Source organism: Episyrphus balteatus, chromosome 2 (assembly GCF_945859705.1).
Source record: "Episyrphus balteatus chromosome 2, idEpiBalt1.1, whole genome shotgun sequence".
In the NCBI taxonomy this organism is placed as follows: Eukaryota; Metazoa; Arthropoda; class Insecta; order Diptera; family Syrphidae; genus Episyrphus; species Episyrphus balteatus.
In genome coordinates, this window is record NC_079135.1 from 50,541,487 (window position 1) to 50,560,100 (window position 18,614).

At 31.1% G+C, this 18,614-nt stretch overlaps 1 protein-coding gene across 1 annotated transcript; it reads right to left on the reverse strand.

Moving 5' to 3' along the window:
* Positions 1–933: 933 nt before the first annotated feature.
* On the reverse strand, positions 934–16,536 carry LOC129909434 (uncharacterized). Its single transcript, XM_055986520.1, has 7 exons — positions 16,480–16,536; positions 16,173–16,262; positions 16,013–16,018; positions 6,649–6,721; positions 4,151–4,642; positions 1,765–1,791; positions 934–1,691 (listed from the first exon to the last, which is right to left on the reverse strand). Exons 1-7 carry the CDS (start codon positions 16,534–16,536, stop codon positions 1,096–1,098), a joined length of 1,341 nt encoding a protein of 446 aa, XP_055842495.1. The 3' UTR covers positions 934–1,095.
* Positions 16,537–18,614: the final 2,078 nt, after the last annotated feature.

The following is an 18,614-nucleotide window of genomic DNA, read 5'->3' on the forward strand; positions in this document are numbered from 1 at the left end:
AATTGGATAATTTTGCAGAACTTACATAAAATTACTCAGCTTCAATTTTAAATGATATAATTACCATTACACGTTCTGGTTGAAATAGAACAAGGGACAAAAACATGATTTTGCGAAGCGTAGTTTAAAGAAATTTTACAAATATCAGGCCAGCCTGTTTTTTAAAATTTGTGTGCTCGTTAAGATGTGACAATTTCTTTATTTTTTTTTGTGACATCAATTCTGAAGTAGAAGCACAGGCCGACTCAGGACAACACGACTTTGTACACCCCGACTCACGACAGCCCGACTCAACCCATAGCCCGACTCAAGATAGCCCGACTCATCGCAACTCGACTCAGGTAAGAACTCGACCTGAGTCGAGTTGCGATGAGTCTGGTTATCATGAGTCGGGCTATGGGTTGAGTCGGGCTGTCGTGAGTCGGGGTGTACAAAGTCGTGTTGTCCTGAGTCGGGCTATACCCTTCCCCAATTCTGAGACCAATTTTCTTGTTTTTATCTTTTATTTAATACAATGCTAAAATTACCGAAAACAACTACTTTTGAAAAAACATGAGGAGCAAAATTGTTCATATATTTTGGCGTTTTATAAAAGTTGTTAAAACTAAGAGTTGTTTACATAAATTCTTAAGTTAGAATAAATAAAAACAAAATCTATTGAAGTAAATACAATGAAAAAAAGCCCTACTCGAAAACGAGTACAATGAAGTATTTGATAAAACTTAAATGAGGAAATCAAATTGAAAAAAAAAAAAAAAATAGTAATAATAATAAAAAGTTTTCATTTATGTTAACAACACTATGTTTTAACAATATTTTAGTAATATGCAATTAATATGTGAATCATGTGGTTGCTGATGATATACATAAGTCCTTGGAACTTGATTTTGATGATCATACATCGTTCTTTATTATGGAAAGTACTAGAAAAAGTTTTATAAAGTCATACTTTTTATTAAAAATATCATATTCGAGATAACAATAAAACATTAATTGTCATATTGGATACATACTACATACATACATAGTTAAAAAATAAACAAATACACATTTGTTCCATATTTTAGTTAAATTATTAAAAAAAAAAGAAACGGGTTATCCATATCTTGGGGCTGGAGCATTAGATTGATTGCTACCTTGGCTCACTGACCAATTCGATCCAAATCCACAAGCTATATCCGAATCAGAATCACCAATGTTAACAATTTGCTCCGATAATATTCCAATCGGAGCTCTCAGTTGATTCGGAGTTGTTGGCATGCTGCTATAGCCGGTCAAAGTGGTTCCACATTCAGATGTATTGTTTCGTTTAGTTTTCCTATTTTTCAGTGAGTCACTTCCTTTGGGCGGGGGCATACCAGCACTACCATCTCGAGGAATGTTGTCAGCTGAGCCCCAAGTTTTATGGATTTTTTCAAATTTATTCTTCGTATTGATGGGAACACTCGCTCGAGTTGTCAATTGAGTCGACGTCCCTAAGGGTTTGATCGTCCGCATCATCGGATTCGCAGCTGTTATAGCATGTGGATGGTGTCGGTGATGGGGATGGTGTTGATGACCGGCTGGAACCGTCACGTGAGTGTTCGTATTCCCATTGCCATTTCCCACTCCCAAGAAGTTGCTGAATGCTTCTGTTGTCTTCTTCACTCTCACATTCAAAGAACCAATCCGCAGGAATCCCAAATCTTTTTCTATAATACAAAAAACGAAGATAATAAATAAAGTTGAAATTGTTAATTTAAATAGTTTACACTTTTGACTAACCTGTATGTTTTCTCCTTGCCTTGATTTCTGTAATGTCAATAAAGAATATTTTCGTGTTGGATGAGTTGAATGTTTGTTAAATGTCATAAAAAACCAATTAATTTATTCAAGAAAGTGCATGCAAGAAATTTGTTTAGTTTGTTGGAAAGTGCTGTATTATACCCATGTTTCTAAATAAACTATAATTTACCAAAAAATATATTTATTTTATTTATTTACAATAAACAATTATTGCTCTTTGTTGTTAATTATTCATACATTTTATAAATAGGTATTATGTTGTTTGTGTTCATATTTTAAATAAAGAATTTGAATTTTATTTGTATTTTTGAATTATACCAAACGTGCAGTAAACCTGCAACAAATACGGCCATGTAATAGTGAATTTATGAACAAATGTGCATACACATAAATACATATGTTTTTTCCCCTTATTGATTTAAAAAAATCTATTTTCATTTACGTTGTCAACAAACAAAAGAGCTGATGCAAGAACCTGTTTTCAAATTATGTTGGTGTACATTTTAATAATAAAATTTTAAATGCGAAGAGATTTGGTTCATAACAGTAACTGTTTTTAATTTTAAGCAAAAAAGGAAACTTATTTTTCATCAACGCTTGTTTAAGCTCAGGTTTCTGTAGGTACTGTTTTGGAAAAAAGTTTCGATACTGAGAAAATCTGAAAATTTCGACCAAAATTGATTGTAAACTAAGCTGTTTCGCTATTTGTATTTTATTTAAGTAACGTTTGTGAATTGTAGATCCTTACGATTCATTATTAACATTATTCTGTTTACTTGTTACTTCAAATAAAGTTTTGATGTAACAGGGTTTCTACGATTGTCTTTTAGAAGCGCATTACTCGCAAGAGTAGATCAAAAGCTGTATGAAATTAATACTTAGTTAATAAATTTTAAATACTGGTTATTAAATTTTAGTTTCAATCATTTTTAAACTATTGAGAAAAATCCAAAATTAAAAATAACATTTTGAATTTTAAAAGTTCAAAATTTGTTCGATTTGATGAAAATGTGAATTTTTATACCTCGAGAAAGATTAAATTTCTTTGTGAAACAGAATGTTATAAAAAAAAAAATCATGAAATTCTTGAAAATTTTAGAACGGAATATCTTTTTATTGAAACCCCACCTAAAGATGATCTAAAAAACCCCGTAGTGTCGTTGTAAAGAAACGATTTTCTAGATCATGTCAGAAATTTTATTAAAGTGGTTCCTTACTATTATTTTAATGTCAAATGTGAAATTTGAATATCAAATTCGAAGTGAAAATTTTCTAAATAAAAACTCATAGGTAAATGTTGTTTTCAGTTTCCGAAGCGAACGAATATTTTTCGGGTGGAATTTCTTTCCAAAAAAAGATAATATTGATCAATATTTTAGCCATGGTACCTACTGTTCAAAAGGTTTAAATTTTATTCAATGAAATCAATCATCTTTATCAACTAATCAACAGTTGTATTTACAAGCGAATTATAGGGTTGTGCACTCCTTTAAATTCTTCTAAGTATTAAGTAGAATTGTAATAAAAACACCTTTATAACATAAATAATAACTTTATTGGACAAGAAAATGTTTCACCCAGAAACAATGAATGCACTTCAATGATTCTGGGTTCTAAGAATACGTCTTGACCAATAGTTACCTACAAATGGTTTCGGCTGTAGATTGTAATTTATACTTAAGTATTGTTTCCACATTTTTAATTTCTTAAATTAAATATTAATTGAATTAAATAAAAATCATGAATGTTTTGTTTGTGTTGGCAATTAATAAGTTTGAATTAATAAAATTAAAGCATATGACTTGACGGTGTAGTTGTTTTTTTTTCGAACATTGTTAAAAGTTAGAAAATTAAGTAAATCGCAAACACTTTTATTATTATTTATCCCTGTAATAAAACGCATTCTCAAAAATACACATTGAACTTGCCTCCACGAAGAATATCCATCACTGTTTAGAAATTGCAAACGCATAGCCTGAATTTCTATTTATGTTTCAAGTAGTTCCATTGCGCAGCAAAGAATTATAAAATAAGAAAATTTTACTACAAATATTTATAATTATAAAAATAATAGTAATAGTAAAACTAAAGCAGCATACGAATAATAAAAATGCATAAAAATGATTAAATACAAATTTAATTTAAGTTTATCAAAATTTATATTAGTGTTATAACATGCATAAAGTTACAAAAAAAAAAGAAATAACAAAAACCAATTGATGAAAATTATAAACTAAAAAACAAATATTATAAAAAAAAAACTGTTAGAAACAAGCGAATTGAATTTTGATAAGAAAGTATAAAAAAATATTAGTAATAAAAAATATATATTAACATAAGATTAGTTTTAGTCATATATTTTATTCCGAGTGCTGGTTGTTAGTTACCATTTCCGATCTAGTGCTGGCGGCTCGGAATGTCTTACGCAAAAAGCTCTCCTTACGACGACTTGGAATTTTGCCATAGTAGTTATTTGATGGAGAACCAGAGTCAGAACTCTGAACTTCATTATTATTATTATTGTTTGTTGAAATTACTCTATCAGGTGAAGAAGCTGGCTTAAGCATTGCATCTTGGTCCAACATCGATTGAAGTGTCTTACGTTTCTTACTGGCCATAATCGATTGATTGCGCATAAGAAGTGAACTTCCAGACATAGTTGCATATCGACCTTGAGAGCGCTTTTTACGTGAAAAACCAACCGTTCCGCCAGCAGTAAGATTACGGAATTTTTCCGGCAGCTGAGGCATTAACACATCATACTCACTGCTGTAAGTTGATGCTGATACACTTGTGCGTTGCTTGTGATAGTCCAAGGGTTTATTGCCACTCCAGTCCATAAGATCTCGATTTGCTTCTGTTGGTTAAAATAAAAAAAATTAGGACTATTGGTGAAAACAAATGGGAAATGAAAAAATGTTTCCTTGCAAACTTGAAACATATAAAAAAAGGTTCAAGTTCATGATCAGTTTGGATCAATTAGTTTCGCTGAATTAAAATCAATCTTAATTCAGACTAAAGAACAAGCTTATTTCTTCAAATAAATTGTATACATCTATAAAAAAAAAGGAACCATTAGGTTCATATCCATCTTATCAGTAGCCCCTACTTACAACTTTAATCAACCCCTGTTAACACAACAAATAAAACTGACATTATCATCCAATTCTTAGATACTTTGATTTACTTTTATTGAAATAGAACTTGCCGCCACACATTTGGTATATTATCGCTTACAGTGAGTGTAAATGTAAATATAATAAACTAATCATAAAATTGTATCTTGCTTAGGTAAATGTCAATTAGGCAATTAGATACGTCAAAATTTGAAGCCTCTTCTTCACAAAAAAAAAAATATGATACCAATCAATCGAATTTTTGGACGACCAAAAGAAATAGCGGCAACAACAAACGTCACTAATCTTTGATCAAATGAGCACCTACTCGAAAAAAATTGTGTTTGCTGAATGCATGTGGTAAAACTGATGAGTATTTGATTGACAGGTGATAAGACAAATTAAATAGCGGCTACCTCAGATCATAAAAAGTTCAATATGTGGATATTAAGTCTCCGGTCCCTTGCTTTGTATATAGATTGGTAAATTGGAGTTTCAGTGGTCTTGCACATTTTCATAACGTCTGTGTGAATCTTACCGGAAAACGTTTTGTGATGTTTGAAGTTTTAGATTTGAATAAATATTTGGAAAACACTTAAAATTGTTTCACAAAATATAGGAACTTCCTTTAGAATAAAATTCGTTTCACTGGAGAACATTAGTTAGGTTTCAAAGTGTTCGAAACATTAAATTCCAAGTTTGGACAAATTTTGTTAAGCATCTCGACTGATACATTCATTCTAGATATGCTAAAATTGACTTGCTAATGGTTAGTTTAAAATTCTATGTAACCTTACAATAGCCCCGTTCCATTGGAGGTGGTAGTTTACTCATGAGTAGATCTAGAACTAGAATTAACACATAATCTTCTACTCGAGGAGATAGGAATGTGTAGTTGTTTTACTAGATTTCTACTCACGAGTAAACTACCACCTCCAAAGGAACAGGGCTAATGTTTGCAATATCATTACGACTGAACTTTAATAAGTTTTCATTTTATTATTCATTTATTTATAGAGTTTCATGTTGTAAAAAAATTTTACTCCATAAAATATGTACTCATTTAGATTAATTTTATACTAATTAACTTGATTTTAGACTTAAATTTGAAATAAAATTTGATTAAGGGCCAATTTTTCAACAGTCAGTTAAACAGTCAGTTAGTACTTATTCCCCTGATAGAGAAAAAATCATTTTTTCAACAGGCAGATATAGTTTATTCCTATGAATAAAACTATCTGCTTCTTTCAGAGACGAATAAAAATTATTCTAAGGAATAATTTCAATAAAAATACTGTGTCAATTGTCAAAGCTGCTTTGAAATAATTTTGACAAAAAAATCCAGAGGAACACAAGAAAACAAAAACAATTATAAATAAAAATGACGTTTAGTTTTGAATATTTTTGAATTTGACAATTTTTTTTTGTTATTCTGTAGAATAAATTATTCTTGATTGAAAAGTTCAACGTTGTTATCCGATTGTTTATGAGCCTAATAAATTTATTCGTCGAATAGTTAACTGACTGTTTGTTAGAAGATTGAAAAATCGGCTCTAAATAAAACAAATCCGATTTTGATGATTATTTTTTTTTTTGTTAAAAATCTTTTTACATAACCAAAATGCGGCAACTTTCAATCCATCAACATTATGATTACATCATGGAAAATGTTGAAATTAATATGATATTGAAGGGGTACATTTTTTTCAATAATTAAATAAATAAATAATACTTATAGAATACTTACTGTAAACATTGCAAAGGAGGGCAAAAATATCTTCTCTTCCAAACTGCATTGCAAGATGTAAAGGTGTATATCCCTGAAATAAGTAAATTTTAAATCATATTTTACAACGAAGAGCTACATATAAGTTTTTTTTTTTTTAATTTTTAAAACGTAACACTTAAATTTATTGGTATTATAATTTAACAAAACTGAGTTGTTATTGAACTGAAATAGCAAAAAGCTAGTCCGTAGGAGACTCAATTCCAAACCTAAACAAATATTTGTATAAAAATAAAAAGAGTAATAAAAACTAATAAAACAACTATTGTATAGATCGCTTACTTTCAAAAACGTAAAACCATCACTTCACAGTCTGAAGGTCGAAAACGTCTCACACTTCAACTCTTGCCATGGCAAAAATTTACGAATTAAGCAAAATTTCCTACAGTTTGATTTCAAGACCGTTACTGCAAACCCAATAGTTTATAAAATAAATCGACCTATGTGACATGTGGTTTTCAGTATTTGATAAGGAATTTATTGAGGTAGTTTACTTTATCAATTTATCCCGTAATGAAACCCAAAGTCTTGACAAAAATAGTATTCAATGTATTTTTTTAAACTTCTTTTTCACAATTGTTGACTTTGAAATCGATTATTTCGAAAACAACTGTTTAAAATAACTTGGTTTAAAAACTATAGTTAAGTGTACAATTCTAGCTTTTGAAAAAGGTATCATTCATAACTGTAAGTGTTGCCATTGTTTTTTAATAATTTTTTATTTGATTTTTTAGAAAATTGCCCCTCCCGCCTAAAGGGGGGGACATAGACCCTCCCTCCCAAAACAAAAAATGATTGTATTGAATACCTCTACTAAAAACCGTTTTAAATTGTCGGCGCCTTAGTTATCGTACTCGAGCCTTGCGTTGATATGAATTTTTTTCGATAAAAACAGGTTTACGGGAGGTATCTCGAAAAAGGAAGCTAATCCGATTTTGGGAAAAACAGATTATTATTGCTGAGGCCTTCAGGAACAATGCCTCATCTTTAGTTTTTGTCGTCATTTTAGGTCAACCTTAAACTTGTTCAGGCTCACTGTGCGATGGAGTTTGTCGAAAAATTCTTTCTGAAGACTTCCCTCTCAAATATAAAAAAATAGATCGACAGATCACAGCAAATTTTAGGAGTGGATCTATGTATAACCTGAATGTAAACGTAAGTATACAGTTTTATAGCTATATGCGTCCTGATCCTGATGACTAAATATAGTAAGAAATGTATCCAAGTTGTAAGAAATTCCAACTAAAAAATTACATTTTGGTTTGCAATTGTACATTTTGTATGAATCTTTAAAATAGCGCACGGAATATATATGAAGAAACTCGGAAGAACAAAATTTAGTCCGATCTTCGTATCTAAGTAGGTACATAATAGAGCTTGATTTCCTTTTTAAACAATTTTTCCTGTAATAAGTACGTTTCAGTTTTTTTAAATTTAACTCTACGCCTCTTTAACCCCCTCTTCCCTCCAGACACGACACCTAATTCCCTGTAATTTAACATAAAAATGTCTTTTTACATACATATGAGTACAGAGTTTTCCATCTTACAAAAGAAAGAAATGGCGTCTAATTAGGCTGCATGACGAAACTGCAAACGCAAACAAAATTTCTATGAAGTCGGCAGCACATACACCTTATATTCGAGGTTAACTCACATACAAAATGGATATTGAAAACAAAAAATTCCAGATTTTTTGAATCTAATACACATACTACACACTAATAACTTCGTGTATTTTTTAAACACACGACAAAACTCTTTTATTTGTCAATTTCAAAATAAGGCATATCTTCCATAATGTTAACATACATAAAAAAATGCTTTAATAATAAAATAAGAGTTCCATGTAATAACATCAGGCGCCTTTGAAACATGTCAATCATATAGAATCAAAAAAGGGGTAGAAAATCACTAGCAAATCGAATTTTAAAATTTATATTTAAATTCTCTTGTTCCCTTTTGTTTCTTTAGGTATACACTTTGTGGCAAACCTTCGAAATCCCTTCTTTCGATATGGTTATCAAAAATTTAGCTCAATGGAAAAATTCCTTCTAGTGATGTTTAAGGACATCAACAATAAGAAATCTAAAAGGTTTGTCAATTGTTGTTGAATTGAATTTAATGCATTATAAAACTAAAGCTTAAATTATTTATTTAAAAAAAAAGAAAGGATTCTGAATTCGACGCAGTCTTTCAATTTCAAGACTTTTAATATCAAGTTGTAAAACATGAGTGACATAAGGGTAAACGACGACAAAGGACGTACGTTCTTCTCTGATGTGAGGACAATTCGCTACCATAACACAGACTGAAGGTGGATATTGCTTATGATGTACGGATAATGGTACAAGTGTTAAGTGTCGAAATTGAAAAAAAGCTAAATGTAGCCATTTGAAAACATGTCACTTATATTGAGCATAGAGTTTTTTCAATATTGGGTAAAAGATCCTATTTTATCGATATGATTTCGTTTGACTGACATATGGTGAGATTTAAAATCGAAGGGCTTAGTACCTAGAGTCCAATAAGTATTCAGCAAAGTCGTAACTCAAAAATTGACTTCTGAAAACTTTGTTTTGGACTGAAGGCGGTACTAGATTGTTATATAAGATAAATATGGCCATAGAATGCGTTCCAAAAATGACACCGCAATCATCGGCATGCCGTTTTCAGGGCTCAAAATTATCACAAAATACATATTTAACCAAGAAAATTTGTCAATCACATTTAAATGTTACTTTTGGAACATGACATGCTTAAAATTTTAAGTTCAATGTAAACAAATTGTCTTAGATCAAAAGGAATCGAAATACATACTGCGCAAAAACATATAATAAATTAATATATTATTTTGAATCAGATCACCATTTATATAAAATAGAGAGATAAATCACCAAATCACAAATTAGGACCAATTATTGTCCTCCTTAATATAGACTAAACATATCACTGGCAAAAGATCCAAAACGGAAACGACCACCTTTGACCGTGTTTGTCTGGTTGACACAACATTAAACTCAACTAAAGGTATTTTTCGAAAACACTGAGGTAGGTCGTTTTGGTTTTCTTCCTTACCAACGAAACAGAGTGGCTGTCTCGGTTATCTTGGCCGATTTACCTGACAAAATGGCATTAAATCGTGTTTACTTCATGTTTTGTTGGTTGATAATGTCGCGCATCCGTCGTCGTCTGACTACTCGACTTGATTGGTGACTCAAGGAGCTAAATGCTTGAATATACTTTGTTGGCCGACAACTCTTTCAATGGATCGACAATGGCTACCAGCGATGTCAACGAGTATATAGCAGCCATGGATTCGAATTTCATCTATTGTTAAGTTATACGGATACCATAGTGCGATAGGAAGCTACAGCGTCATTGTTCATTTGCGCGCGGCTTCGTCTTTGCATTTATCTGGTAGAATTGTTTGACTTTTATGAAGTTATATGCACAGGGATGAAATATGGCGGTTATATAAGCGCCTGACAGCGTTTGTCAGAATATTGCAAAATGCTTTGCTTTGGTAAACCTTTTCAATGTTCGACAAGATATAATAGTTAAGAACTCTCTATTGTCACTTCATTCGTATACATTAAATAAGTCTTAAGAGACTAGGCCCAGTTAGTTAACTATATTTCCACTAGTGAATCAAATACGCTCTTGTGTTAATGATAAAGTATCTCATATATAGCTTTACTAGTTTTGATACTTTTCAAGCAAACCCAGGTCAATGGGTTGACTTAAGTGCTCTGGAAAACGTTGTCTTAATTTGCAACAATAAACCTCTGTATTATGTCTCTAAAATTGCAGTGCAATGATCTGTTGTAAGTAATTATGCAGCCAACTTGGTTGCAATTCTTGTTGTATATTCCTTGTTTACCTGTTTGAGATTTTTGTTTTAATTTCTGAACAAGTGACGAATGACGATTAATCTTCATTCGTGCTAGTAATTAAAATGATTTATTGCCTTTGTCTGGGACAACAAAACGATTTCGTCAACTTTTGTAATGCAGGTCAACATAGTACAAAAAAGTGCATCCGAATAATTGTATATTTTGTGGTTTTGTTCCTCAAGTAAGTTGGGAAGTAATTAAATTAAATAAATTCATTTTAGAAAATAAAACTTTTTAAGGCGACTCTTGTTAAAAAAAAACTTTGAGCTATGCAGTTGCAGAATCCACTCCCAAGTACGAAAGGTCGAAGTGTAGTCGGCTTTCGCTGTTTATTACCCCACAGTAAAGGAATATTACTGTTGCACTTCATAAGAAACAAAAGAACCGGAAGTTAAAAATATTTTTTGAGTGAAAGCGTATATTATAAAAGTCTAAGATCCCGCCATAGGATCATAGATAGATTGCCTAACGATATAGCCCCTCAAGGCAAAGAGTTTCACCGCTTTTTGAGTTTTTTTTCGACTACGCGACCCTACTTACCTAATATAGCAGGTCTTAGATGTGTAAAAAAATATTATTCATAGAAAATTTAATTTAAAAATTATTTAAAAAAAATTGAGTAGGGTAAACCAAGGCGAATTTAGAAAAAGTTCAAAAACCTTTTTTCTTACACACATACAAAAAATAACTTAAAAATCTACAACCCGAGATATGAACGTTTAAAAATAAAAACTGTCAAATATGATGCTTGAGAAATAATTCACCAAAAATAAAAAATAAAAAGTGTAATAACTTGACACGTACACTGAGGGAAAAAATAAATTGAAGTTGAAACGTTTTTTTTTTTCGAAGATGAACTATTTTGAAATATGTTGCTTTGAAATAGAAAACCACAAAAATTAACCTTATTCTCACGTTTATTTTAAAATGTTCATCTTCAACGCAGTGTTGCCAGAGAATTTTAGAGGCAAGGAGCCGAATTTCAGAAGTCTTGGAGCCAAAAATCGCCAATTTCAAAAATTGTTCATAAAAACTCATAATAATGTATTTTGTACCATTTTTTTTATTTTTTTCATCATTTGGGCAGGTTCAGAAACGTTAGGGACTAAATATTTAGGTAATTTCGAGGTCTCTGATTAGTCAATTGTCAAAAAAAAATCCTTCCAATTTAGGTAATTTTATTGGAAAGCTAACTGGAAAGTCAGGCAAGCAATTTTTCCCTAAACATTTAGGAAAGTTTTTTTTGTCAACATGACAGCTGATTGTTTTATTAAATTGATTGTTTTATTGAATTAAATTTATTTGTGTGAAAAACTAGTAAAATGTGCATTATCGGTTATAATTAATGTTATTTATTTATTTATTAAAATGAAGTGAAATTTGGTGTCTGCCCCATGCGATCTATAAATTGTTAAGTAGATTTCGAAATTTGACAATAGCTGCGTTCCTTTGGAAATATTTATCTACTTTTTAGTACTTAAAGCTGCTTTGAACTACTTTTTCAATATAGCAAGAGTATTTCAAAGTAGTTTTAAGTACTAAAAAGTAGATAAATATTTCCAAAGGAACGCAGCTAATAACATCACATCCAAACTAATTAGCGAATTTACTCAAATTTACGTTCAGAAAATGACGTTGCCTAAATATCTAGTCCCTAATATTTCCTGAACGTGCCCATTGTGGAAAAGTGGAAACAAAATATTAGGCGTTCAGAATAATAATGGGTCAAGTCAATTTGAAATTTGTGCATTATTCTGAACTTTGAGAAGCTTTTTCTCAGAAACTAAAGGAACTTTTGAAATAAATGTTTCACAGAAAGATAGCTCCAAAATGTCTTTCTTTTATTTTATTTGACATAAAACGAAACCCTTAATTTTTAACACCTTAAAACATACCTAAAGAGAAGTGGACTTGACCCATTATAATTCTGAACGCCTCATACCTATATGAATGAAAATGGAAGTAGGTTAGGTACCTTTTCACAATTCACAATTGCGCTTTTCAGCAAGACGTCAGATTCTACTTCGAAAAAGTTTGGTTCTACTTCGAAGACTTTTAAGGCGTGATCATAATAAACAAGTTCTTTTATTATAAAAGTTTTTAATTTTGAAGGAGCCAAAAATCGCCAAATTGAAAACTTAGGGAGCCAAATTTTGATAAATCGGAAATCAGAATTTAAAGGAGCCGGAGAAAACTTGAAGGAGCCGGCTTGGCTATAAATAGCCGGTCCTGGCAACACTGCTTCAACGCAAAATTATTCCGAATAATAGTTGAATCAATGTGGTTTTCATTGATTTTACGTTGTTTTATGGTGGCTGCAAATTTTTTATTTAACTTTTTTTTTTTTTGAAAATGTTTAAATTTTTATATTTCAATTACATTGTATAACAGAAAACAAAATTTAAAAATAATTTTCTCGACACCTAGTACATTAAGTAGGATTTATTGGCATAATCATTATTTTTTTCAACCCTTAGAATTTGCCTTCGTAAGAAGGGTCGCGTAGTCGAAAAAAAAACTTAAAAAATTAAAGCGTGGCAACCCTATGGCTTGACAGGATATCCCTAGGCAACCCATGTGTAAACTGTTTCTTTAGACACTAGTTTTAGGAAAAATTAACTGGTATAACGACGAAGATAGGTCACTTATTAAAAATTAACTAATTAAATGTTCATGGAAATTCTCTTTTATTATGATCTAACAAGAAGTAATGATACGCTTTCTCTATATGTATATTTTTAGGAGTTATACTTTTTGCAACCAAAAAGTCGAATTGTGCCTTTATGAACCGTAGATGATTAATATTATTTATATTATAAATGCGTTGAATTTTACCAAATCATCAAATCACATAATCACTGGCTCTATTTGGGTATATAATAAAAAAAAATTCAAACTCAATGGAAAATGCTAGATATCCATGAAGCGGTTTGCATTACAAAATTTTAACGAAATTCACACATTAAATAGGGTAAATCCGGGTAAAACGGTAGGAAAAGAAAATCGTCTAAAATCTAAACGGTTAGAAATAAAGACTTCATTTTTTTGCAAAAGATAGGTAATTTTGACATTGATAAACATTAGTTTTTAAATCTCAATTACTAAAAGATCGTTAGGTTTTGCAAAGCTTATCAAATCGTCCAGTGTTCTCTATACAAAACACCTAAAACTTTTCCGACACAACATTTCTACTTGCAATAGTCAGAAGAAGTAAAATTAATTTTTCTATGGAAAATCGAAAGGTGCGATATTTTCTCTTAGACGAAAAATTTAAACGGGCTCATATTTTTAACTAACCTTAATTGTTGAGGCATCTTTGCAAGAAGAAAACAAACTTTCTTTTATTTAATCGGTCTAGGTATGATTTACATAAAAACTAGATGAAACTATATTTTCTAGCAAATACAACTTCGTTTAAACAAAAGAGTTGAGCAAGAAACTTTTTTGACATGAGGGATAGGTAAGAATTTTTTTTTTCTCATTTTCAAAATTTTTATCTTATCGACTGCTAATCATATGATCAATGTGTATGCCTAAGTGTTTGTGTATACTCAATCAAAACTTTTAAACCCACTTTCGCTTTCGGATTTTTAGAATAAAGTCTTCGACAAATCATATCTGGAAAATCTGTTTCTGATGCAAAAAAAGTCGTTTTAAATTTTTATTTGAGCAGATGAAATATGTATTTAATTTTTTTTTAAAGGTAAACCTGCAAATTCTTGTCTGAAGAAATTACTGATTGTTGACACTAATATTCTTCCCCAAATTGTGAATACAAATGATAACAATCATTCAATTTTTAAATGATTTGATCCAATCATTTAAGTTTTTCAATAATAAATTACCCCCAGTTAACTATGTGAACCCTTTTTTTTAAATTAATGTCCAACTTTAATCACAGATTATCTAAATGAATCAAAGCAAAATCAACCTAAACAAATATTTGTATCCCAAAAATATCTCTTAGGACATTACTGCTCAACATCATGTAGCACTTATCCCTTTTTTTTCTGAAACCAATTCTAAATCCCAGACAAACGACGCACGGCGGCGTTTTACAGATTTCACTGGAAAACCAGTAGCAGTTGCATATGACAGATGAAAAATTAAAACTCATAATTTAATTCATAAAAAAAAGGAGAACAAGTCAAAACTTCCACAAAAAAACCCGCCTGGGATTCTCTTTTCACGGGAGATCATTCCGAGGAATAACCCAGAAATAAACAGAAGAAAAAGTCAAAAGGCTGAGCGTCAAAGTCGAAGCGACATAGAGCGGTGCGGCCGGCCGTGGTGGTGGCATGTTGGTCTCAAAGCATCATAACCAGTGGCACTGAGATACTAACAATGACCATAAGTATACACCTCTTTTGGAGACACACACTGCGTTACCGTAAAAGTTTCAAATTCACATCACATTACAATCACACCAATGCGGCTGCCGATCTCTGACTATCCATGAGGATCTCATGGTCGGCTCTTAGCTGAAGTTCTCTTTTCTTTTCATATTATTTTTTCTGTTCCTCTCAAAAAGGTGTATTATTCAAGACCCTTTTGCTGCTCCTGATGACCATTCAAGAAATTACTGTCATTAATAAGGTCTGAAGAAATGTTTTTGTTAGGTTTGTGATTTCCATATACGAATGTCATTTCAACGGATCAGGTCTATGGACATTATTAATGTGGGTAATCCACCAAAAAGAGGATAGTGCCATACACTGCCGCCGCCGCAGACAACAGCGACGACGACGCGACATTCACCTAGAAAGAGAGGTGACCAAGAAAGATCTTTCTTTGACAACAAGACAAAGGAAAACTTTAAAAAAAAAATCAGGATTGAAAATGGGAATCGGGATAAAGGTGAGGAATAACCGGGCATTATTTGTTTATCTATGATCGTAGAATTAGATTTGGGATCATCCGGCGATCCCACCTATGGGCAGGTCGGTGCGGCGATGGCACGCATTGTTGACAAATGCATTTCTATTAATTTAACTAATTTACAAAAATTTAAATATTTTTTATAGCCGCACAGTCAGTTTGACAGGTGACAGGTATAAATGAGAATTTATTTGACACAAGATGTTCGTTCATTAATGAATTGTTTGTATTTTTCTCTATATGAGATGCAGTTAAAACGTGTGAGAGCGGTTTATAAACATTTTTAATTGCACCAAAAATTCCCAAAAGTTCTGTGTAGGTATTCCTATTTCTGAGTTTTATTTATTATTTATTCAAGGCATCCTGAAATAAAAAAATTTTGCAAACAAGCTGTGGTCTTAATTTTTCGAAACTTAAATGGTTTTGATTTTCAAAATAGTTTTCAATCAAAAACTTGAGACTTGAGATATAAACCTTTTGCATCAAAGAAAAAAAAAAACAAATTTAGTTGCACAAAAAATTTGATAAAACACAAAAATGTAATAAACTCACCCCATTCTGTAGGATTTTTCATATAGATTTATGGTTTTGATTAAGATTCAATTCCAAAGTAGCGTCAAAAGTATATGTAAGAAAAGATATAAAAACATCATTAAATAAAAAAACTATAATATCCAAAGGTCACTCTTTGTAGCTACGAGAATATACTTACCGTCCTAGCATTAACATCTGCTTTGTACGTGCCGGCAATGAGTTTGACAACATCTTCATTTCCATGTTTGGCAGCCCAGTGCAAGGCAGTCTAAAAAAAACAACAACAAATATAAATTAACAAAAATATTTGTTTTTAGGGAAAAAAATGTTTTTTTTTCGGAGTTCACAATACAAAATCAGAATAATAATATAATTTGAGAACGAATTTAAAAAAAAAATCATTGACCTGTTTTCGAAAAAAATTATCAAATGTTTTTAAAGCATTGCATACATTTTTATCAGGGTGGGTCAAGAAATCGATTAACTGTTTGTTTTTTTAGCTTTATATTAATGGTAAGATCCTCCGCTTCGCAATTTTCCATTTTTACATAAATCTTAGGTATACAAAAATAAATAATTTTTTTATCACTCGACTTTATAGCAGATTTCTTTACATGTTCTTGTAGGAATATGAACGCTCATAATAAAAGGTCTTATACGCTTTTTTCGTTTAGTTTAAAAGACAATCAAGTTCCAAAGTTTGAGAAACTCATTAAAAATTCTTTTTTTAATCTTAATTTTATAACAAAAGGAAAAATTATAGTAATCAAACGGTCAAGACAAAGGGATTGCTCCACAAATATATATGTAGGAGTATATATACTTTTTTCATTAATCTAACACATTTGAAAGATACTCGAGGTCAAAGATACAAAATTTTATAAAAACATTTATTACTTTTTCTTATTCACGAAGAAGCCATTATGGGTAATCACATAAGCAAGTTGTATTCTTTTAGGTCCTACCAAAAAAGTTTTTGGTATTAAATCGATTGCTTTAACAGTATAGAAGATATTCGTATCCAAACCGTTGTTTCTAAAAATGCATCTTAATAAACCAAATCAAATCACATTCTTGTTTTGGAGCTCAATTTGATATCAGATTTTGATCTTTTGAATTTTATGTTTTTTTAATTTTTTTTTTTTGTTTTTACCTACCTACATTTACCAAATTTCTATATAAAGAATTTAAAAATTTTAGTAAACCTAACTCTTACTACAGCTCTTACTACAACAGAACTACAGCAAGTTCGTGCGACCCAGTAGTGCATTTTAATTTAGAAGGAAAGTTTTCAAAACTTCCTCAGAAAATTTTAAGATACAATATTTTTTGATACTAACAATATGAGGTGTATTTTTTTTATTCCCTAATGATAAATTTCATGTTTGTAATATTAGTTGCACGTCAATTTAATCTGAGATTTAAGGTTTCTTAGATAAACTTATATCTTTTGTTAATGCAGAATTATTTTTACAAAATTACGAAGCACTTAAGCTATGATTACACGGTCAACGAAATCGGTCAACGCGTTGACTCTCTGACGTAAAAATGACGTCACAATCTGTCCCAATAGTGTCACGTCGTGTGATCGTCAACGAAAACTCCTTTCATTGCGTTGACGGGTACGATGACTCTCGCGTTGACACACATTTTTGGGTCATCGCATTGACTATTTTCGATGACCGTGTAATCTCTCTGTCAATGCTATTGGGACGCGTTGACAGGATTTTAGGACTGGGTGTCATCGCAATGACCCTGTCCGAGCGTTGACGGGGCAGAATTTAATACCGTGTCATCGTTTCAGAATGACATTGTTTTTTTTTATAGAAATGTGATGAAAGTTGGATTGGGAACATTTTTTGTAGAGCGATTTTTTGAATGATGTACCGTTTTAGAGGGAGGGGGTTCTCATGTCATCATTTCATCATTTCACCTTTTTGTTTTTTTTTTTTTACAAAAAAAACTTTTCGGTGTGGCCATGGCATCCATGTTGGATGCAAAAAATTTTTTTTTTTACAAAAAACCAAAAACCATTTGTATATTCTAAGCTACATTTTAAGACCATAACCATTAACATTGGGTGCCGCGTTCCTATGCTATAAGCGTTTGAAGGTGGCCATATTGATTTTTTTTTCGATTTTCTTAAAATCAAATGTCGAAACTTTTTTATTTTTTTTTTCTAATTTCTAGACAAAACTTTAGTAATTTTACATTTATATTTGTTCAAAAATCTTATTAGAACTCATTTAAGACTTTTATCTTAAAAATGCATTGCGTATATCTCGAAATATTTCAATTTCAATGCGACCATGTCAAACCAATTTTCGTTTAATTTTTCTATGAGAGCTTTTTTCAAATCTCATTTTCTCCGCTTTTCTTTGTTTACAAAATATTTTTAGAAAATTTAAATTTTTCCTTTGTGTCAAACCGTGTGATCAACAAAGTTTTGTGAGCCAACGCGTTGACACTGCTAAGTAAACGTCACGTTGACACACCTGGGGGTCAACGTAATTTAGGACAACATTGACGCAATAGTGTCAATCGTGTGATAGTCAATGTTTTATGCATTGACACTGTGAACGTTGACGGTGAGATGACAGAGAGAATATGGATTTTTTCT

Coding starts and splice junctions, on each gene's coding strand:
- LOC129909434 (XM_055986520.1), bottom strand. CDS start 16,536: ATGGAAAATTGCGAAGCGGAGGATCTTACCATTAATATAAAGCTAAAA. Junction 4,643..6,648: donor CCTCCTTTGCAATGTTTACA/GTAAGTATTCTA, acceptor TTTAACCAACAG/AAGCAAATCGAGATCTTATG. Junction 1,792..4,150: donor AACTAACAACCAGCACTCGG/AATAAAATATAT, acceptor TTGACATTACAG/AAATCAAGGCAAGGAGAAAA.